Source organism: Bubalus kerabau, chromosome 5 (assembly GCF_029407905.1).
Source record: "Bubalus kerabau isolate K-KA32 ecotype Philippines breed swamp buffalo chromosome 5, PCC_UOA_SB_1v2, whole genome shotgun sequence".
Classification (NCBI taxonomy): domain Eukaryota; kingdom Metazoa; phylum Chordata; class Mammalia; order Artiodactyla; family Bovidae; genus Bubalus; species Bubalus kerabau.
This window is the reverse complement of record NC_073628.1, coordinates 5,744,467-5,765,741: the sequence shown is the minus strand read 5'-3', so window position 1 is coordinate 5,765,741 and position 21,275 is coordinate 5,744,467. Positions and strand designations below refer to the sequence as shown.

The window sequence follows — 21,275 nt, the reverse complement described above, 5'->3', positions numbered from 1 at the left end:
TGGCTTCCAGGGCAGAGGTGGTGCCCGGACGAATCCCAGGGATGGGAAGGGTCATGACAGGACCACCGATCCATGGAGCTGGATGGATTTTATTTCCGTTGACTGCTTAGAGCACCTGGGGACGGATGGCCTTGCTGGAGGGGCTGGGGATGCGCAGACTTGGGGACAGAACTACTGGGGGGGCTGGGGCGGGTATGACAGTCCAAGGCTCTCCAAGCGGGGGTGACCTGAGTCCAGGGCAGCTATGTGCAGCTGCGGCAGCTCAGAAGCAGAGGGATGGTGGCTGGGGTGCGGCCGCAGGGCCCGTGCCTACAGCGCGGTGACGTGGAGGCCCTGGCCGCCGGCTGCCCGGGAGCTGTCATCCCAGGCCGCGCTCCCAGCGAAGGCGTGCAGGTCACTCAGCAGGGCCTCGGCGCTGCCCCCCGAGCCCGCAGGCCCCTGGCAGCTGAGGCCCAGGCCGCCCTCTGTGTCATCGTCGTGCACTGCCCCGGCCGGCTCGGTGGCCTGCGGCGGGCTGGGCCCCTCTCCCCGCCGCTCCTCTTCCTGGGATCTGCGCTCCTCTTGGCCACTGAGCAGATCATAGTCGTCTTCCACGTCCGGCTCGTCCTCTTGCTGCTCTGGGTCCTCATCTGGTGAACCCAGCTCGGCCCGGAGCCAGCGGCCTGGTGGGCTGGCCCAGAGCAGGCGGCGAGTGCGGCCCCAGAGCGCAGCTCCCAGGCGGGCCGGGTGGTAGTAGCCCCCCGAGTCCCGGCTAAGGCGGCGCCAGGCCAGCGCCAGGCCAGTGACCAGCAGCAGGAGCAGCAGCAGCAGCAGGACAACAGTGACCGAGGAGTTGGAGCCATTGTCGCTGTTGTTCGAACCCAGGGCCCCGGGCAGGGCCAGCAGTGTCCAGAGCCCTAGGGCACAGGGCAGATCCTGTGGGGAGGCGGGCAGAGGGTCACTGCTTGGGTTGGTCGTCTCTTGGGCAAGTTTGGGACAATCCAGCAGAAAAGCCCAAGTGCTGACTCAGTCACGAAGGCCTGTCCTGGGTCTGTGATAGCCAGCCACCCATGCCCCCCTCCCTCCCACTGCACCACAGAAGCCTGCTCCTGCCTGGGGCCTGTGCCCTGGCTGCGCCTTCTGTCTGGAATGCTCCATCCCCAAGTGCCACCCCCACCCCCCCACCCCCTGCCGCCCGGCTCCCTTCTCACCCTGGCTCAGGGCGCCTTCAGTGAGGCCTCACCTGGGTGGATGCCTACCTTGACATTCACCCCTGCGGCCAGCCCTGTTCACCCACCCCTCCCCAAAATGGGGGCCTCACCTGGGTAAATGCCTACCTTGACATTCACCCCTGTGGCCAGCCCTGTTCACCCACCCCTCTCCAAAACGGGGATCGCTCTGCTTGTGTGCCATGCTTATCGTTTTATCTTCCCACCAGAAAGACAAGGATCTTTTTGGCTTAAGCACCTAAACAACTCCTAGCCCAGAGCAGGGGCTCAAGAAATATTGGCTGAGTGTGTTAAGACTCTGCCCCCACCCCAGGAGGCGGAGGAGGGGGTGCGGAATGGAAGGGAAGGAAGGCAAGGCTGGCTCTTCCTGAGGCTCAGGAGGGAGGCACCCAACCCCGAGGTGACTCTTTCCTTCCATTTGGCCAAGTCCCAGGATGGGGGTCATTGAGACCCCTCTTCCTCCCAGCTGTGGGACCGCCCCAGCTGCAGCGTTTCCGTTCGACTGCGTCCCAGGGGGCCTCAGGCTTTCAGGGCCAGGGGCTGGGGAGGTGAGTGCAGCTGCCGGAGGAAGCCTGCGGTCGGAACAAGGCAGGTGGGGGGTGTGAGGGGGGAGGGGTGCCGAGGTGCTGGCAGGCCTTTCCCTACCCGGGCTGCCTGCCTGGCTCCGGAGATGCAAGTCTGCCTGCCTGGCTCCAGGGACGCAAGCAAGTTGAGATGGCACGCGTGTTCCAGGCTCCGGAGCAGAGCAGGTGAGAGTCCCTCTGGGGGGTCTTGGGGAGGGGCCGGGGACACAGAGTGGGGCGCTGAGGGCCACCCCCTGAATCCCAGGGAGGCCCAGGTCTAAGGTGAGGTGAGAGAAAGGCCCAGTCTCTGCCCCGTGTTTGTCCCACCCGGGTCTCCCACCTCTGCCGACGACCAACCCTACCTGACTGCTCAGTGTCCCCAGGCCTGTGAGGGGTCCTTCCCTAGCTCCCAGGGGGCCCAGACATTCCAGCCCTGACCTCCTGTAGCCCTTGCCCCCAGGACCCAGTCGGCTCCATGCTCACCATCAGTCCGTCGCCTCTCAGCGCTGGGTTCCCACCTCCAGCTCCGGCTGTGTCGAGTGCAAAATGAGAGCTCGCGCTCTCGACGGCAGCTGCTGTTCATCGGCACTTCCGCTTCCTGCCCAGAACACCCTGCCCAGCCCTCCCTCCACAGGACCCCAGTGGGCCCCTGGGGCCTCTCAGGACCCCCCTGACCCACAGCAGATCCTCAGCGGCCTCTCACCCGGCCAGGCTGGGGCCATGGGGCCTGTGGCCTGGCCTCCGAGAGGAGGAGGAACTGGGCACCCGGCTCAAAGCAGGGCAGGCCCTGGAGGCATCCACAGGGCTTCTGCCTCTGATCTCCTACCTGACAGAAGTCAGGGAAGACTGGGGGGCATGCTTAGGGCCCCCTCTCTCGCATCTGTGAGCCTTGGGGGTGTCCCGTGTCCCCAGCTGCCCAGACTTCCTTTCCCAGCCCTACCCTTGCAGCAGAAGGGCCAGCCTGGCTTTTTAGAAAGAGCATTTTATTTGGAATGAAAATATAGAGCCCAATCCTCCTGCTTCCTCAGAGGAGGGAGCAGGAGGGCTGGCGGGGGGCGGGAGAGGTGGTCCCTCACAATATAAGTGCTCCTTGGTACAAAAATCCTCCAACAGTAACAAAGACCAAAGCCTAGCGGTGGCTCCAGCCTGGGCCCGCGGGAGGGCTCCCCCCGCCCCCGCCCTACTCCTCCGAACCTGCCCCAGAAACGGTCAGCAGGGGGCAGGGGGGCAGCCAGCCTGCAGTCCCTGTGACAGAGGCTGAGTGAGAAAGGGGTGGGGGGGAGGAGGTGATGGGGAGCAGCGTCCGCGGACCGGGCACCTAGGCATCTCCATTCTCTATGCGGCTGAGCTGCTCCTCCAGGCGGCCAATGCGCTCACCCTGCTCCTGGACCAGCGCTCTCAGCGTCTGCAGCTCCTGCATCACCTCCTCCAGCTTCCTGGCCTCCTGCAGGGACACCAGCAAGGGGCCCAGCGTTGCAGAGCTGCAGCCCTCCCCAAATCTACCATCTGGGCAGGGGCCTGGGGCCCAGAGAGGGCAGTGAACGGTTCAGGTGGGCACAGCAGACCTGGGCAACACCACTCTGAGCTGAGGGGTACATACCCCAGCTCCAGCGAGGCTGCCACTGGGCATGGCGATGTTGGTGGAGGCCGCAGGCATGGAGGGCCCCGGGCGGGAGGTACCAGGGGCTGCGGCGGGCCGGCTGTCCGACAACACGTTGCGCCGGTTGACCTTCAGGTCCCGCTGTTTGCTGGGTACGTAGGCCTCCCGCAGGGAGATGAGGATGGGGCTGGCATCCCGGCCGCTCACCCACTCTTCTGCCTCCAGGGCCGCCTCGGGCCCGGCCGTGTCGGGATACAGATCATCCTGGAAGAGGTCCGACTGCCCCGGGGGGTGGCGGAGGGAGGCCCGGGTCAGCTGGGGGCCCACCTGCGGGGTCCTCTCGTCTGGACCCTGAGCAGCCACCTCCTCACCACTCTTCTGACCTCCAGGCTGGCAGCCTGTCAACCCGTCTTCCGATGGCCTGACCCCTAGTGACCTTTCTAAAGCTCCAATCTGCCCTTTCACTTCTCTTCTGGATGCCACCAACAGCTCCCTCTGAAGACTCCTCCCACCTCCCCAAGCAGGGGCCAGCTATGGGCTTCGTGGGACTCGGGGAGCCACGTCTGCGCCCTGTGGACTGTGAACTTCTGGGGCAGGCCCCGCTCCCTGGACGGGCTTGGCACGCTACATGGAACTCAGTTAACTCTGGCTGCAGAGAAACAGAGCTCGTTCAAGACTCTCGGCTGGGGACCTGAGGCCCACCCACGCATGGCTGAATCCTCGCCTCCTGGGAGCCTCCACTGCCGCAGACTCCCTGGCTCTCACCGCTCCCACCTCTGTGCCTTCGCCTGGCTTACTACCCAGCCCTCATGGAGACCCTACCCCAGCCGGGAGGTGGGTCTTGCCATGCCTCCTACAGGGCAGACCTCCAAGGCTGCCCCGCGTCCGTCCAGAGCAAGGCCTCAGCTCACCCTGTGTCTCTTGCCCCAGCAGGGCACGCTGGCGTCCATGCGGCCCACTGATTACACTCGCACCTAGCCATGTCTCACTCACAGGCCTCACCTCGGTCACCCCCGTGTGGTCTGTCTGCTAGAGAAGGGAGCAGGTGAGCAGGGAACAAGGTGGCCTCACCTTTCTTGGCACAGTCATGACAATGGGCTCACACTTGCGCTCATGCAGTTTGTAGAACCTGGGGAAGGGGGTGGAGGGAGGACCCATGGGTGGAACCTGCCCCTCTACCAGCTCTCCCAGCTCCCTCTGCTCTCTGCATCCAGTCCTTCCCCTGAGCCCTCCCATGGGCTGACCTCAACCCTGGAGCCTCTGTGGGCCAGTTCCTGTTTCTGAGCAGCCTCCTGTGATCTGACCTTTCACCCTGGGTGCCTAGCGTCCAGCTCCCACCCCCACCCCATCCCCCTTCAGCCGGCCTCCTCAGCAGCCCTTCTTACCGGGCAATCTCGCACTTGCTGACCTCCAAACCCCTCTTGGGCATGCTCCCCATGCCCCTCTGGGGCTCTTTGCTGGTGAATGTATTCAGGAAGTGGATGTAGGGGGGCTCGTCTGTGATTTCAAAGTACCGGATGCTGGAGTCGCCCTGGAGGGTGGCGGGGGCAGAGGTCAGCACCAGGGCCCACCTCTGTCTTCTCTACCACCCCACCCCCGCCCTACCCAGCCCCACCTTGCCGCAGACGTAGACCACGTTGGTATCAGGGTCGTAGAAGGGCAACAGAGCTCCGTTGCTAGAGTCCAACTCCTGCAGGGCCATGGGCTCCCCGAAGTTTTCCTGGCACGTGGGTTGAGGGACAATTGGGCCAGGTCAGAACCTGCTTCCTCCCCTCACCATCCCAACCCTGCTTCGAGACTGGCCCCGACCAGCCTCACACGCCAGCCGGCACTGCCTCTAACACTCGCACCCTCTAGCTACACGTGCTCCACTGGGCCTCGCTGGCCCCTCCACTCCACGGTCCCATTTTCCCCTGCCGATTCCAGGCCTTCAGATGACTCCCAGGCCACCAACCAGGTGCTGAGCAAGTCCCCACACTTTGGGAGCCAGGCTGCAGGGTAGCACTAACCCGTTCCCTGAGGGGCCCCTGGAGGTCACTTACAGGATAAGGTTGGGGGACAGAGCACTTCAGAGGAAGGGCTGGGAGGCTTCCTGGAGGAGGGGGCCTCTGCACTGGGGCTCCAAGGATAGCCAGAGTGGAAATAGACAAGCAAAGGAGGCAGGGGCCTTTCAGGGGCCAAGAATGCTGCTGCCAGCAGATGTGGAGGCAGGTGGGAGAGGCCAGAGAGCAGGGACAGGGAGAGAAGAGGCCGGCAGGGCTGGGGTCCTGGGTGCCTCAGGGGCCAGGCTGACAACCTGGGAGGGACAAGCCTCTCCAGGTGACTTCTGCCCTGCTTGCCCAGGGTGGAGCCTGTCCTGTGTTCGCCCCTCAGGGCAGCCACAGCCACTCACTGGATCCCAGAGCGCCAGTTGCCGCTCGCTCATGCGGCTGAAGCCTGTGGTGAACACCTTGCCATCGGCCAGGAAGATGGCCCGCATGGGCCGGGCTCCCTCGTGAGCCTTCTCCCGCTCCTGCGGAGGAGACGGAGGGATTGGTCTGTGCGGTGCACCGGAAGAGCCCCTTGGCCAGTCCTCGGTCGTCCTCACCCTCTGGGGCCGCATACCGCCACCAGGGTCCCCCGGCGGGGGTCGATGACGCGCACGCTCTTGTCCTTGCACGCGGTGCAGAAGAGGCTGCCGTTGCGGTTCCAGCTGACGTTGTAGATGAGGTCGGGGTGCAGGCTGTCCAGGCGGTACAGCTCCTCCGCCGTGCCCACGTTCCAGATGAGCACCATGTTGTCGCAGCCTGCAGGGCGAGGGGGCCGTTAGCTCTGACCACCCTCTGGGGACCAGAGCCGGCGTTTCGACCTCCTTGGGCCTCAGCTTTCACGTGTGATGGGGCCGGGAGAGGGTGTGGTGAGGGGCGGGGCCAGGGCCCATGGGGCGGGGCCAGGGGTCACGGGGCGGGGCCAGGGGTCACAGTGCAGACCTGCGCTAAGCAGCACGTTGCGGGCAGTTGGGTGCCAGGTGACGATGCCCACTCTCTTGGTGTGCCCCTCCAGCACCACCACCGGCTCTGTCAGCGGGGAGACCAGCCCGTTCTCCGGGATCTGCCACACCTGTCGGGGCGTGGGGGTGGGGTGGGGGAAGCGGGGAGGTCAGCGCAAGGCCATGCTCGGCCCCGCTGCCAGGACCCTTGAATCATACTTGTGACCCCCGGCCCGCCACCGTCCCACGCCTCACCATGACCGTGCAATCCTCTGAGCCGCTGGCGATGACTTCGTCATTGTGGGGGCACCAGTCGATGTCCAGGACAGGTCCTGTGTGTCCACACACTGTCGGGTAGGCCTTGTCAATGCGACCGGTCTGCAGGCATGAGGGGGGGGGCAGTCAAGGGGGCCCCAGGAGGCTCAGGGTCCGTCCCTCCCAGAGCTGAGTCCTCCCCTCCGTGGATGGGGAATGACAGGGTGATATGGTCCCGCCTGGAACACAGGTGCCCAGGTGTGACTCTCGCTCTGCCTGCTCCTGACCCACCTCCTCCTCACAGGTGTCACTGGGTGAGCAGGAAAAGTTGCCTCTGACCCTGATTCCTTGGCAATAAAAAAAAAAAAAAAAAACACCTTCTCCATGTGTGTTAGCACCTCCTGGGCAGTAAATCTGGATTCTAACACCTGCCCAGCAGTGTGGGGATGGGCACTTTATGGGCTGTGAAGTGAGCGGAGACTTGGCAGATGTGACAAGCTGCCTCCAGTCTCTCCCCAGCTGCGACAGGGCCCACCTTGCTTAGGGGGAGCACCAGGAAGGCACCGCCCCCGCTGGCCTCCACAATCACTGCCAGGAACTTGGGGTTGACGGCGCAGAAGGTGCTGTCCCAGGTGACACGGGACACTCGGATGTCCTCATAGCACTGGTCATTCTTGACAGGCTGCCCAAACACATGTCGGAATTTGCTCTGCCGGACCACTTTGCGAAACATGACTGCAGGGTAGAGAAGCATAAGTCAGCCTTTGCCCAACCCGACAATCCCTAACCCTCCCAGGGCTGCACAAGGGGCGGTGGGGAGGATGTAGCCGGCGATTTGGTCCTTATAACCTGCCCGGCTCTCAGTTTCCCTGGTTACAAACAAAATAGGGTCACAGTGCAGGTCTGGCTGCCTCTCTTCAATGGGGATCTGAAGGTAGAAATGCATTGACCTCCAGCAAAGCCACTGCTGAGACCTGAGGGGTTTTGGGGGACTCTCCCAGGCTCTGATATGTGTGGGGGAGGTGGGAGGTGCCCAGCCAGTGCAAGCCTAGCTTCTTAGTGGGTCTCAGTCGCCAGCAGGGCCCTTTCTCCCCAGGATTTGGTAGCAGGGTGATGGGGAGGACAGAGGGGGCAGGAATGATCTCGCTAGGGCGCTGCGTTAGGCCACAGTGCTGGGTCCCACGGAATGTGCAGTGCCTGCAGGAATGTGCAGGGAGCCCCATGCCGGTCCAGGGGGTCTGGCAGGACTGGGCGGTGTCAGGGCGCCGCTCCCAGCCACCGAGCCTCCGAGCTCAGCTCGGAATGGGGTCCAAGGTGAGGCAGGAGTCTAACTTCAAGGATTCTGGCTCCTCAGAGGGGAGACTGAGCAGCCAAGGGGAGTTGGGACTGACGGTGGGGCACCGCGGAGGGGGAATGCTCCTCGGACTTGCGACCCCTATCCCAGCTCCCCGCGATCTGCCCCCGAAGTCCCGCCCAACCCCTACGCCCGCGCCCCCAGCCCCAATCCATCGTGCTCACCAGGGACGCCGAGAGGCTGCAGCACCTTCCTCGTCCTCGGGTGGCTCTGGATCCCAGTCTCTGGGAAGCAGGAAGCGGGAATCAGGAAGTGACAGAGGAGCAAGAGGCGGGGGACAGGGGGCGGGGCGGGGCTCACGGGGGCGGGGCCGAGGTCACGCGTGGAAGGGCGGAGCTGGAGGCTGCAGGCAGGAGCCTGGTGGCCCGGAGCACGAGGAGCGCGGGGCCGAGGACTCCAGGGGCACCTGGGCGGGGCCTGGGCGGGGCCTGGGCGAGCCCCGCCCCTCGGGCCTCCGGGTCCCTCTAGGGCAGAGGGGCAGGGGCCGGGATGAAGATGGGGCCGGAGTGGTGCAGCCTGGCCGCAGACTGCCGGTTTCTCTTCTTGCTCCTCTTGTCGGCCTCCTCGGGAGTCGCCAGGGTCGGGTGCAGCCCCGCCCTCCCAGTCCCCCACCTCAGTGAGTACTTCCCGATGGAGTCCACCTTGACTCCAAAATATACCCTGATGCTGGGAAAGATTGAGGGCAGGAGGAGGAGGGGCGACAGAAGATGAGACGATTGGATGGCATCACCGACTCAATGGACATGAGTTTGAGCAAATTCATGAGATAACTCAGGAGATGGTGAAGGACAGGGAAGCCTGGCGTGCTGCAGTCCATTGGGTGGCAAAGCCAGAGTCGGACAAGACTTCGCGACTGAAGGACAATATATTCATGTGCCTCTTAAGTTACAAAGGTACCTACTCTTGGTACAATGTAAATAAAACAGCGGTGTTTTATGAGGCGGGTGGAAGACCCAGCCCTCCCATTCTTCCTGGTGCACACCTTTGGGTCCTGCCCAGCCTCCTTACTAAAAAGAGAAATAGTGCTATGACCTGCAGACCCCTCACACCTTCCCTGCTTTCCTCAACCACCTCCCTGCGAAGCCTGGAAGTTTGGCCACAGACCCCTCCCTCCTCCTGGCCAGCTCTTGAGACTGGCCTCCCCAATCTACCCATCCCTCTCCCACCCTGGGAGGCTTCAGTTCAGTCGCTCAGTCGTGTCCGACTCTTTGTGATCCTGTGGACTGCAGCACGCCAGGCCTCCCTGTCCATTGCCAACTCCCGCAGTTTACTCAAACTCATATCCATTAAGTCGGTGATGCCATCCAACCATCTCATCCTCTGTCATCCCCTTCTCCTCCTGCCTTCAATCTTTCCCAGCATCAGGGGCTTTTCCAGTGGGAGGCTTAGGTGTCCCTGTAAGTCCCACAGGCAGGATCTGCATCCTCCAATCGGGTATTCAGTCTCTGTTTGATGCCAAAGCCCTTGCCTTTCCCACTGCTCCATATCTCCTAGGACAGGCCAGTCCTTCCAGCCCAGGACAGAGTGTGGGAGGCTTGGAAGAGAGAAGGCAGTCACGAAACTTCCTTCTCCATCATGTCCCCCCAGGCAATAGTCAGGGGCCTGACTAAAGCCCAAACCAGATCCCCGGCCCGTCACCCTGCCCTTCCTCACCACTTGATGCAACCCCCACGGTCATTGCCCCTCTTCCACCTGTTACCATCCTCCATCCTCCCTGTGCACGTGGTCCAGTGACATTGACTCTCCTATCCCTGCAATATTACCACCTTCCTTCCCACCCCAGGGCCTTGGCACATCCTGTTCCCTCCATCTGGAAATTCTCCTCACCCCCCATCTTGAAAAGGCTCCATCCCTCACTTCCTCCAGGTCTCAGCTCAAATGTCTTCTCTGAGGGCCCTCCCTGACTATCCCCCTCACCCATCACTCTCTGGTCCTTACTTGTTCCCCCTGTATGTTCTTAATCACTACATTGTGTTATATTATGTAACTATTATATATTTGGTTTCATTTATTTTTTATTTTTGGCTGCACTGAGAAGCTTGTGGGATCTTAGTTCCCTGATAAGGAATCAAATCCACACTGTCAGCAGTTAAAATGAGAGTCCTAGCCACTGGACTGCCAGGGAATTCCCTAATTATCAGTGTATTTGCTGTTTGTCTGCCTCGTCCCACTAAGATGTCAGCAAATTGAAGACCACACTTGGCCTTGTTTCTCTCTGGATCCCCAGTACCTAGAACAAGACCTAGCACACAGTCTGTGTTCAATTAATGTACATTGAATGAATGAATGAACAGCAGCTCTGAATGCATAATTGAAAAATGTTCATATTTACAGCTCTCAGAGTCCATGTCTGGTCCCTATGAAGGAGAGGGAAGTGTGTCTCTCACCTGTAGAGGCATGAGTCTTCCAATGGGCCACAGGAGCCCAGCCCACTGAGTGTGTTAGGCGTGAGGTGGAGGGGCTGTGGACTGTGGGGGGTAGGCCCTCCTCTCATCCCCTCTGGCCTTGGGGGTGCATGTTTCCTCCAGTACAAAACCCTCCTTCGTGGGCTAGCAGGAGAATGCCTCTATCTCACAAAACCCTTCATGATGCTGCTTTCTCCTGGATAGCAAGTACCCATTATGAGTGGGGGGGTCCCTCTTGGGACCTTGAAGGAGGGATTCTCCAAGAGGTGGGGTTAGGAGGATGGACCAGAGTTGAAGCCAGGTGGCTGGCACTGAGGATTTAATCCCTGATCTGCCTGTCATATGGAAAGGCTTTAGGATCCCTACCTGGGAGAAGGAGGAGGGGTACTCTGCCAAGGGTCCATAGTGCAGACCCTGCCCTCAAGAAGTGTACAAGTCCAATTGGGTGGGGAGTGTGAAAACATTTGGAAAGTGGAGGAGGAGGCTGTGTGGTGGTGGGGGCAATGCCTGGTGGGCAGGATGCTGCCACATGGGCTCTGGTGGGTCTGCACTGTCCTGGGTGTGAGTGAGGCCCACTGGCATAATCAAACTAACGGCTAACAATTATTAAGCACTTACTCTGTGCCAGGCAAGGATCTTTGAACTTCACAGGGATTAACACTGAGAAAATGGAACCATTATTATGATCCTAATTTTACAGATGAGGAAACTGAGTCTCAAAGAGGCCAAGAGCCTCGCTGAGGATCATACCCCTGGTGAATCGTGGCAAACCAGGATTCAAACGACCTCTGAGGGACATTGGAGACCATGCCCTAATCCCATTCAAAATGGAAGGCTGGCTGGAAAATACTTGACAAGTGCTTGATAAATATTTGCTGAATGAATGAATTCAACAAATTTGTGCCTGTCTAGAAATCTCTCTCCCACCAGCTTCGGTGGCCAGAATTCCAGGAAGTACTATGATTATGCTGCTGGTTAGCTTCCATCCCTGGGTTTGGCTAACGATCACAACAGCCAAATTTGCAAAGGGAACATTATCACCCCATTTTACAGAGGAGGAAACTGAGGCAAAGACAGGCCTGGGAACCAGAACCCAGATCTTACTGAACCACTTCAGCCTGCCTTTGTAGCAAGCACTGCTGGGAAGGGTAGCACTTAAAAGGTCATTATCCTTTACACCTACTGGTAAGAGCACCCCTCAGCTTCTAAAGGTCACAGTGCTGAGCTTAAGGGAAAGGGTGTGGGGCGGGGCGGGGTGGGGGGGGGGTGAAAGGAGAAAGAGTTCATGGTTTTAGAACCCCAGGGACTGAGAGAAAGCTGGGTGGGGTGAGTGCCAGGAGAGAGTAATGTGTATGAAAAGGAAGTGGGGTGGGGGAGTCTGAAAATAGACCTTCAGCACTTCCTAGTTTTTTTTGCAGGGTCTGCAGCTGGAGACGGAAGAGGCCGGCTCTGCTTGGAGACACCGTGTGACCTCCAAGGGGCCTGTGCTGTCCCTGGAACCACTGGTCCCAGAGTTCTCTGCTGGGACATCTTCCCATCTCTGCATCTGGGCTGAGAGTGTGGAAGGGGCTGAGGCAGAGGCAGGACCAGGGCACTCTGTGCCTCCTCCGCGGTGGGGGGTGGGCAGGTGAACACTCACTGAACCCTCAAACGTAGCAGACCTTGAAGTCCCCTGGAGCTGCCCAAGGCACAGAGGTGGCCCCAAGCTCTCTCAGGCCACCTGGCCGTCTGCAGCCCAGAGCTGGTCATGGGCACAGCTGATCTGCCCAGAAGCTCACAGGATCCCAGGTGCTCCGGCCAGGTGCCCCCTCCTTCCATCATCCCCAGCCCCTGCATCCCTGGATATCTACGAAGCATCTGTTCACTGAGCCCCTTCTGTGTGCCAGTTCCTGCCAGCACCTCACACACCTTCTCATTTAATCCTCACGATGCCAGATGCAACAGGAGCTCGGAGGGTGAAGTGGCTTGTCCAGAGTCACCCGGAGCTGGATTGGAATCCAGTCTTGTTCGCTCTTGCCTCTGTGCTCACCACTTTGCTGAAGGAAGTCTGGCCCCAGCCTCACTGCCTGTTGGGGTAGGGGATTGGAGGAAAAGGCTGCCAAGTCCGCTTGTGGGCCGCTAAGGCCCCAGGCTCCCGATGGCTCCTGCATGCCTCCCTTCTCTTTAGGGACTTCCTCCTGGGCTCCTTGTATCCAGGTGAGAGGTCGGGATAGGGAGGAGGGCAGGGAGGGAAGGATCAAGGGAAGGTCGGATCAAGCCTGGGGAAGTAGCCCTGCCCGTCTTTCTCCTGCAGGACTGAGGCTGAGGAGGAGGCTGTCCGTGGGGTCTGGAGGGCATCGGAGAGCCGAATCCACAGGACACCATCACCTGTGGTAGCTTGGGGGGTGGTGCTGGGCCACCGTGTGGGGGCCAAGTCTGCAAGAGCTTGCTGGGACCAGGGACGTGACATTCAACAAACCGTACGGGATTTTGGCTGCTTCATGTTCATGTCCCCCAAGCCCCGTCTGCCAGGCCCAAGGGACTCGGTAGGGGTTTTCCACGCGAACTTCCCCCGCGGTACCCGTCCTCCTCTCTGACGGGCTGGTTCCTCCGTCTCCCCCGGCTTTTCTGCTGTCCTGGCGGGCCTGGACTTTCCCGAGCCCTCACGTGGGGCCCGCACCCGGGGCCTCTTCTTGGGGAGCACCGCTGGGGCCTTCTCCCTCAGAGGCAGCAGGCGTGGCTGGGTTCATGGGGGCCTCTAGGATGGAATCCATGGCTGGGGTAGAGGAAGCTTCCTCACAGGCACTGGGGGCTGAGCTGGTAGTGGGCCTGGGGGGCTGGGCCTTGGGGCTTGCCTGTGACTGGGCCCCAGAATCCGGCTGGGGTGGGCCCTCGTCGTCCTCCTGTGGCTGGGCCGTGGAGTTCGCCTGTTGCTTGGCCTCGGGGTTCACTTGTGGCTGGGCCGTGGGGTTCACCTGTGGCTCGGCCTCAGCCACTGGCCCTGGTACCGTCTGATCCCCAGAGTCCACCTGGGTCTGTGGGTCAGCTGGCATGAAGCTGCCCGGCCTCTCCTCACAGAGAGCGGCTGCAAAGGAGGTGAGCATGGCGCGCAGCAGGGCCCGGAGGTCAGTGCTGGCCAGGAGGCAGAGGAAGGGACTGAGACAGCTGTTGAGCAGGATCAGGTAGTCAGAGTAGACCAGGGCCTCCCAGAGCAGGTAGCCGGGGTAGAAGTCCCACAGGAAGGCCAGGTACAGCAGCTGCGCCAGCTGGTAGGGCAGCCGCAGGACCACGTAGGCTGACAGAATGGTCTTGGCCACACGGGCGAAGCCACAGCAGGCCGGGGCCCCAGGCTGGTGGCGGCGGCAGGGCCGGCAGGCGGCAGCCTGGGTGAGCACGTGGCAGACGACCAGCACGAGGAAAGGAAGGAAGCCCCCCAGGATCTCCAGCATCCGCAGTGGCAGCTCCTCGCTGTCCCAGAAGTCCAGGCAGATGACCAGGTCATACCACCAGACGGCCGCCTCGGGGAAGACCAGCCAGGGCACACTGAAGAGGGTGGCCAGCACCCAGACCCCAGCACAGACCCAGAGGGGCAGGCGGGCTGGGCGGCGCCCAGGGTACCAGCGAGGGCACAGCGCCAGCAGGCAGCGGTCCAGGCTGAGGGTGGCCAGCAGGAAGAGGCCGGAGGAGTAGGACACCCCCCAGAGGAAATAGTAGAAGCGGCAGGCGGCCGTCCCCAGCGGCCAGTGCCCGCCATGCTGGATCTCCATGATCTGGAAGGCCGCTGCCGCCAGGAACAGGAAGTCAGAGACAGCCAGGCTGAGCAGGAGCAGAGCAAGCCGCGTGCCCGCGCCCTGCCGGGCCTGCGAGCCAGCCAGCCACGCCATGAGCCCATTGGCTGGCAGCCCCAGGAGCAGCAGGGCCACCAGGAAGACCGTGTCCCAGCCGCCCTGCGGGTAGTCCTCATCGTCGAGCTCTGTGCGGGGCCAGCGGCCGGGGGCACCCAGGCTGGCTTCCATAGCAGTGTCTATCTGGGGTCCCCAGTGTCTTACTGGACATGGAGTGGGCACCTGGTGAATCAATGAAGGCATGAATGACTGAAAAGGAGAGAGAGGATGCTGAGCATCTCTGTGAAAGTCGCTGTCCCTCTCTGGGCCATCATCATCACCTTTGGGGTGGTTAACCTTTGCCAGGGACTTTAAAGAGATTACCTTACCTAGTCTTCCTGCAATCCATTCTACAGGTAAGCAGAGAAAGGTGCAGAGGAAGGTGACTTATGCATGGTCTGAGACAGGAATGTGGGCACCAGGACTCTAGTTATTTTGCTGCCCAGAATCCCGCTGCATCCACGCAGACCAAACCAGAGGCTTTCAAATTCATTTCAATAAGATACTATAGCAGAACTCCTATGTGAACTAAAAGGGTGTGCTCAGGTTAAAGGAGGGAGAGCACCCTTAGAACTCCAGGGAACACAGTTTAAAAACCACTTGGGAAATCCCTAGTGGTCCACTGATTAGGACCTGGCTTTTCCCTGCTGTGGGCCTGGGTTCAGTCCCTGGTGGGGGGACTGAGATCCCTCAAGCTGCATGGTGCCGCCAAAACAAAACAACCCCAAATGGTCAAAGCATTGCAGGCTCCCTTTTTGTCTGTATCCTGGGTTCAAGATTTTGAGATTCAGACTTCCTTGGTGGTCCAATGGTTAAAGATCTACGCTTTCATTGCAGGGGACAGGGGTTCAGTACCTGGTAGGGGGACTAGGATTCTGCAAGCCACATGGTGCAGCCAAAACAAACAAACAGAAAGATTCCAAAGGGAAAGGCTTAGGGTCCCCTGGGCTCAAGAGTGGACAGGGAGTCTGGGGCGGGGGGGGGGGCTCCCTTTTCCCCCTGGGGTTACTCATTAGAAAAGGGGGTAAGGGGCTCAGCAACCTGATGAGGATGAGGGTGGCTGAGTCCCAAGAAGCCTGCTGCCCTCACCCTACCCCCTTAGTGGGGGGAGAGAGGCTCCCTCTGAGGTGGAAAAACCAGATGTCCCGGAAAGCCTGGGTCCTGCCTGTGGCTCATAACTCAAGCCATTTGACCTTTAGCCTGTGGTCTCCCCACCCCCAGGGCCCTTACTCAGGCAGACCCCACTCTGCAAGCTCCAGTCCTTACTGGATCAGAGCCCAGGGCACCCGCTGAGGCTCCAACTGGCGAGGCCTGGCTTACCTGTGAGGTGCAGGCCGCTGGCTGGAAGGAGCAGGGGTGTCTGCCTGCCCAGAGGTCCAGTCGTCCACATAGCCCCACGCTGGGGCCTGCTGCATGGTGCCCGGCGGCACTCAGGCTGCTGGCATGAAACCCAAGCTGAGAGGACATCAATCTTTCATGGGGCTGCTCGCTGGGGAAACCCTAACCCCAGCCCAGTGGGGCCAAGTGACCAGCCAGGCCCCCCTATCCTTGACAGGGCCAGATGGCCGAAAGCCCTCGGCCTGGGCCCCTCCAGCTCAGAGCAGGCTCTGGGTCCCCCAGGGTGCGCCTCCTCTGATGTCACCCCCGTGACCCTCAATCACCCGTGATTCCAAGCCCCTATGATCTGGCCTCTCTTCCTTCCTTTCACACACCCTGCTCCGGTCAGGAGGTCGCCCACAGAGGGGTCACTTGTCCTCTCCCCCACCTCCCACCTTTATGCACACTCTTCCTCCTGCCTGAGATGCTTCCCCATGTCCTTTGGTAGCTGAGTCCTGCTCATGTCAGACAACTGGGCTTTCTGACGCTTCAGCAATACTGCTCCCATTTTATAGATGAGGCAACTGAGACTTAGAGAGGTGAGTCTGCTGGGTCTCCCAGCTCATGAGTGGCAGAGCCGTAGTCCGAGGCTCACTGTGGCCACTCTGTCCTGGCACCTGTGTTGCTGAGGATGGTTCCCTTGACTGATCTGCTCTGCTGATCTGGCCACCCGCAGGCAGAGTGCGGGATTAGGGCCTGGGCTGCCTGACTCACTTACCCTAATCCCCCTCAGGGCCCGATCCCTGGTCATCAGCCCTCGGGGTGGCAGAGCATAAGCAGCTTTATGGGTCCTGAGAAGTAGGGTTGCTCCCTGGTGCCACTTCTCTGAACCCTGTCACCCCTCTCCACATGGCCAAAGAGCAGGGGAGGGGGCGGCATGGCCCAGACCCGGCCCCCGGACCACAGAAGCCCCCTGTGGAGGTCCTGGCTTCCAGTAGTGGCGCTGAGGGGCCCCCCTTGATAAGGAAGAGAAGCAGCAAGAGGGAGAAGGGGCTCCGAGGGTCCCGGAAGGGCCCCGGCAGCTCTGGGGAGCAGACCCCCATGCAGGGCCCCGAGGCCCCGGGGAGCAGCAAGAACCCCTCCAGGACCAGAGAAGGGCAGGAGGGGCCCGTCCCCTCGGCCTCTGGGCCGGCCCCTCGTCGCCAGTCCCACCGGCACCGTCCTGGCCCCCAGCATGATGCTGCTCAGAGGACGTACGGGCCCCTGCTCAACCGCATCTTCGGGAAGGTCAGGTGGGCCCGGGCCAGGGTTGGGGCACCTGGGGGTGGGGTTGGGACTCATGGGCCCACCCTTCCCCTAATACTCAGCCCACCCTTCCCCTAATACTCAGGCCTCCTCCAGTTTCTGCTCCAGACTCAAGAGCTGGACTGTGGGGACAGAGTTTCTGCAGTTGGGGGGCAGCCTGGGCAATGGGTAGAGCTAGACCACTAACTCAAGGGTCTGTGGCAGCTCAGGGCCCCCAGGAGCAGGAAGGGGGTCAACTCTTCTCCTGGGACTTCAGCTGCCTTCTCCTGCCCTTGTGGGACGGGCCCTGCCCAGGCCACCGTGGCCCGGGGCTGGAGGAGGAAGGCTGGTCAGAGCCCCGACTGGCCCCGGGGACATGCTGGTCTATGCCCCTGCAGGACCGAGAGTTGGGCCCCGAGGAGCTGGATGGTGAGTGGCCCTCCCTGGGAGCGGCGGGTGGGAGGTGTCCCAGAGCCTGGCTGGCTGCCTGAGCCTGACCTCCCTCCCCTGCAGAGCTTCAGGCCGCCTTCGAGGAGTTTGACACGGACCACGACGGTTATATCGGCTACCGGGACCTGGGCGAGTGCATGCGGACGTTGGGCTACATGCCCACCGAGATGGAGCTCATCGAGGTCTCCCAGCACGTCAAGATGCGGAGTCAGTGCTTGACCCCGCCTCCCCGGGGTGGGGTGGGGTGGGGTGGGGCGGGGCGGGTGGGCGGAGCCACCTGCCTTTGCCGCCGGGGTCCTTTCCCAGCCTCAAGGTTCCCGGAACCGAGGGGTGTTGGGCGGTGGCTCTGGCACTCAGACAGGGGTGATGGTGGAGTGAGGAGGGTGGGGTGGCAGTTTCCAGGACAGTTTGATGACATTGGCCCCAGGACACGGAGGGTAGGGGGACTAAGAAGGCGCCGGGTGATCCACGAGAGGCTCGCGGGACTCAGATTGGGGACCCCCGTTTCTGACTGAGATAAAACGGTCCCTGCTGGTACCAGCCACCTGGGCTGTCTCTGCCTCTCTTTGATCATCCTGAAAAGTCTTTTAAGGTTTGTTGGTGAGGCCGAGCGGGACAGAACCCTGGCCACTCTTGGCGATTAAATGTCTGACGGGCAGCCCTTGTGTGAGTATCAGTTCAGTTCAGTTGCTCAGTCGTGTCCGACTCTTTGCGACCCCATGAACTGCAGCACGCCAGGCTTCCTTGTCCATCACCAACTCCTGGAGCTTATTCAAACTCATGTCCATCACGTCGGCGATGCCATCCAACCATTTCATCCTCTGTTGTCCCCTTCTCCTCCCGCCTTTAATCTTTCCCAGCATCAGGGTCTTTTCCAATGAATTAGCTCTTTGCATCAGGTGGCCAAAGCATTGGAGTTTCAGCATCAGTCCTTCCAACGAATATTCAGGACTGATATCCTGACTGGTTGGATCTCCTTGCAGTCCAAGGGACTATCAAGAGTATTCTCGAACACCACAGCTGATTTATCAAATATCAGGTTCCTTTCATCCCAAGACACCAGCAATTTTTTTCCCCTTGCAGTTCTCAAAATGTGATGTGATTTACAATTGATGTGACTATTTAGTGTCATGCCTCTTTCTTTCTCCTGAAGCTATTCATGGACCATTGTTGCTTTTTATAATTGATGGCCCCTTAGAATCCAGGGACTACTGGTGTATGCTTCTAAGGTATTTTTACTGCTACCTGTGGGGTTCCGGCACTTTACAGTCATGAACTCCAATCGCAATAGCACCCTGTCCTCCAATGGGGAGGCAGGTCCAGCGAGTCATCTGAGGTCACAGCATCAGTGGGAGAGCCAGGCTTTGAACCCGGGGCTGTCTTGTTCCCCAGCCTGGTCTCAGTCCCCCAAATCTGGTGCTTCACTGAGAGCCCTGGAGCATCTTGCCCCCAGCAGAGCCCCAGGCTGCAGCCTCCTACCCCTGGGGACATGGAAGCTGGTATCTTTCCTGGACGCAGAGCAGGTGAGGGGCTGGGGTCCCTCCTTGGGCCCCAGTCTTCACCACTGTGACCCTCTGCCTGGGTCTGCAGTGGGTGGCCGCGTGGACTTTGAGGAATTCGTGGAGATGATGGGCCCAAAGCTGAGGGAGGAGACGGCGCACATGCTGGGGCTGCGGGAGCTGCGAATTGCCTTCCGCGAGGTGTGGGGGCCCCCCGGGGGGCCGGTGGGTGGGTGGGTTCTGGGTGGCATCCTTACTGGCCTCAGGGGAGACTGGGAGCCTCAGCCTCTGGAGGCCCCAAGCCCTGCAGCTGGTGGGACTAGGACTGGGAAGGGGGTCAGAGAGGGTTTGGTTCACTCCCCGCTGGGGGGTCTACCCAGGAGGACTTCCCTGGGGGCAGGGGGTTCATGGCCTCAGTCTGGGAGGAGGAGGAGGGTTTGGATGGAGGAAGTGGGGGTGTCCAGGCAAGGTGGCGGCGGGCGAAGGAAGAGGGTAGGAGGGCTGAGTTCTGCCGGATTTGCAGTTTGACAGGGACAGGGATGGGCGGATCACGGTGGCAGAGCTGCGGGAGGCAGCACCCGCTCTGCTAGGGGAGCCACTGGTGGGTCCTGAGCTGGATGAGATGCTCCAAGAAGTGGATCTCAATGGGGACGGCACTGTGGACTTTGACGGTGAGCCTCCTCCTCCCAGACCAAGCCCGATCCCTCTGACTCCCGGGCTGAGCCCAGTGCCTCCTGGGATTGCTGACCTGGACTGGCTCAAGCCCCACCCCTTCTCTCCTGCAGAGTTCGTGATGATGCTGTCCCGCCACTAAGGATCCTCTGGCCCCAGACACACTAGCAAGGTTCATGATGCACGTCCTCCCCGGGAAGCCCCAGGATGAAAGAGACCCAGCAGCCCCCGGGCTTCTGCTCTGACAACCTCTGGCTGGAGAGCTGGCTTGTGATGTCACCTGCCCACCCTCATCCTGGCCTCCCTTCCATCCGAGTGGCGTGGACGAAACCTGCCCTCAACCGCCCGTCATTCCCTAGTGTGACAAGGTTTGACTCTCTCCAGCCCCTTGGGAGGTAGGGAGCTCCCTGCCATCAGCAGCATTCAGAGATGGGGCAGTGTAGGGGGTGGTTCTGGTAAAATGGGGAACTGAGAAAGGTGGCTGGACTCCTCTCATTCCTTATACGTGGAAAAAAAAAAAATTAAGTTGAACTTGAAAGACAGGGATGATCCCAGGTACCAGAGACAAAGAGAAAATCCAAAGCTGGGTGGTGGGAGGAATCAGAGGCTATGGGGGCTTCAGGGGTGGAGAGGTTCAGGAGTCTGGGCTCAGACACCCAGGAGAGACCTGTAAGAGGCTGGGGAGCAGGACATGACCTCCGTACATTCCAGGGTCTCAACAGGCTACCCTGTTCTTGAAAAGGGGGCCAAAATATACTGCTACCCACAAGCCTGAGAAAGTGACAAGGTGCAGATGTTCAACCTTGAGTGGAAAAAGTTACCCCGGTGAACCTGAAACTCAGGTCTGCATGTCAAGCAGGAGTGTGGTCTATCTCTGTGGTGTGAAAAGCAGAAGAAATAGGAAAAAAAACAAAAAACTGCTGAGAAAGACACTCTTTCAACCCAGGGCACATACCCTTTAAAAAAAAACCCAAACACCCCTGTCACTTCTGAAGATGAACTCATGACAAAGGGTGACAAATCACATAAGGAAACAAATCACCGTGAGGGAGACACAGCAGATGCGGTAAATAGGAGAGTCGGCGCTCCAAAGTGGAAATCAGAAAACACGCTAAAAGAGACCATGAAGTAAGCACAAAAACAAACAAAATTGAGGCAAAATAAACAAGAGAGACCCTCGTCCGAAACAGCACAGTATGAAAACTGAATAGAAAGGTTAAAAAAAATAACCCAATAAAACATCTAAAAATGAGGATATGGCCATTGGAATGAAAAAAAAAATCAAGGGATAAATTAAACAGATTGGACACAATTTAAGAAAAGATTAATGAACTGGAAGCTATATCTGAGAAATCTCCCATAGGAGGGATGAATGACAGAAAATATTAAAGAACAGTTAAAAGTTAGGTGAAAGAGTAGAGTGAACAAGCTGGCTTAAAACTCAACATTCAAAAAACAAAGATTGTGGCATCCAGTCCCATCATTTCATGGCAAATAGATGTGGCAAAAATGGAAACAGTGGCGGATTTTATTTTCTTGGGCTCCAAAATCACTGTGGATGGTAACTGCAGTCATGAAATTAAAAGACACTTGCTCCTTGGAAGAAAAGCTATGACAAACCCAGACATTGTATTAAAAAGCAAAGACATTACTTTGCCGACAAAAGTCTGTATGGTCAAAGCTATGGTCTTTCCAGTCGTCATGTACGAATGTGAGAGCTGGACCGTAAAGAAGACTGAGAGCCAAAGAATTGATGCTTTTGAACTGTGGTGTTGGAGAAGACTCTTGAGAGTCCCCTGGACTACAAGGAGATCAAACCAGTTGATCCTAAAGGAAA

At 59.8% G+C, this 21,275-nt stretch overlaps 4 protein-coding genes across 4 annotated transcripts; 1 reads left to right on the top strand and 3 right to left on the bottom strand.

Moving 5' to 3' along the window:
• Window positions 1-79: 79 nt before the first annotated feature.
• Window positions 80-2,376, bottom strand: PTPRCAP (protein tyrosine phosphatase receptor type C associated protein). Its single transcript, XM_055580665.1, has 2 exons — window positions 2,255-2,376; window positions 80-915 (listed from the first exon to the last, which is right to left on the bottom strand). Exons 1-2 carry the CDS (start codon window positions 2,255-2,257, stop codon window positions 310-312), a joined length of 609 nt encoding a protein of 202 aa, XP_055436640.1. The 5' UTR covers window positions 2,258-2,376; the 3' UTR covers window positions 80-309.
• Window positions 2,377-2,458: 82 nt separating this feature from the next.
• CORO1B (coronin 1B) lies at window positions 2,459-8,169 on the bottom strand. Its single transcript, XM_055580661.1, has 11 exons — window positions 8,113-8,169; window positions 7,130-7,329; window positions 6,595-6,717; window positions 6,341-6,470; window positions 5,976-6,157; window positions 5,764-5,883; window positions 4,987-5,091; window positions 4,757-4,902; window positions 4,443-4,500; window positions 3,372-3,650; window positions 2,459-3,215 (listed from the first exon to the last, which is right to left on the bottom strand). The coding sequence occupies exons 2-11, from the start codon at window positions 7,325-7,327 to the stop codon at window positions 3,090-3,092; spliced, it is 1,467 nt and encodes a 488-aa protein (XP_055436636.1). The 5' UTR covers window positions 7,328-7,329; window positions 8,113-8,169; the 3' UTR covers window positions 2,459-3,089.
• A 4,826-nt stretch (window positions 8,170-12,995) lies between these two features.
• GPR152 (G protein-coupled receptor 152) lies at window positions 12,996-15,631 on the bottom strand. Its single transcript, XM_055583699.1, has 3 exons — window positions 15,537-15,631; window positions 14,546-14,566; window positions 12,996-14,376 (listed from the first exon to the last, which is right to left on the bottom strand). Exons 1-3 carry the CDS (start codon window positions 15,629-15,631, stop codon window positions 12,996-12,998), a joined length of 1,497 nt encoding a protein of 498 aa, XP_055439674.1.
• Window positions 15,632-16,442: 811 nt separating this feature from the next.
• On the top strand, window positions 16,443-19,580 carry LOC129653573 (calcium-binding protein 4). The gene is made up of 6 exons (XM_055583310.1): window positions 16,443-16,820; window positions 17,216-17,246; window positions 17,331-17,474; window positions 18,858-18,967; window positions 19,290-19,437; window positions 19,552-19,580. The coding sequence occupies exons 1-6, from the start codon at window positions 16,443-16,445 to the stop codon at window positions 19,578-19,580; spliced, it is 840 nt and encodes a 279-aa protein (XP_055439285.1).
• Window positions 19,581-21,275: the final 1,695 nt, after the last annotated feature.

What these genes read in the sequence shown, in the direction of transcription:
- GPR152 (XM_055583699.1), bottom strand. Translation starts at nt 15,631, where the DNA reads ATGCAGCAGGCCCCAGCGTGGGGCTATGTGGACGACTGGACCTCTGGG. An exon ending in CAGCGGCCTGCACCTCACAG is followed by an intron (nt 14,567 to 15,536) that starts GTAAGCCAGGCC and finishes GCTTACCTGTAG; the next exon opens with AATGGATTGCAGGAAGACTA. An exon ending in ATGGATTGCAGGAAGACTAG is followed by an intron (nt 14,377 to 14,545) that starts GTAAGGTAATCT and finishes ATGTCCAGTAAG; the next exon opens with ACACTGGGGACCCCAGATAG.
- CORO1B (XM_055580661.1), bottom strand. Translation starts at nt 7,327, where the DNA reads ATGTTTCGCAAAGTGGTCCGGCAGAGCAAATTCCGACATGTGTTTGGG. An exon ending in TCATGACTGTGCCAAGAAAG is followed by an intron (nt 3,651 to 4,442) that starts GTGAGGCCACCT and finishes CCCCCGGGGCAG; the next exon opens with TCGGACCTCTTCCAGGATGA. An exon ending in GCAGCCTCGCTGGAGCTGGG is followed by an intron (nt 3,216 to 3,371) that starts GTATGTACCCCT and finishes GTGTCCCTGCAG; the next exon opens with GAGGCCAGGAAGCTGGAGGA.
- LOC129653573 (XM_055583310.1), top strand. Translation starts at nt 16,443, where the DNA reads ATGGCCAAAGAGCAGGGGAGGGGGCGGCATGGCCCAGACCCGGCCCCC. An exon ending in TCAACCGCATCTTCGGGAAG is followed by an intron (nt 16,821 to 17,215) that starts GTCAGGTGGGCC and finishes ATGCCCCTGCAG; the next exon opens with GACCGAGAGTTGGGCCCCGA. An exon ending in GGGCCCCGAGGAGCTGGATG is followed by an intron (nt 17,247 to 17,330) that starts GTGAGTGGCCCT and finishes CCTCCCCTGCAG; the next exon opens with AGCTTCAGGCCGCCTTCGAG.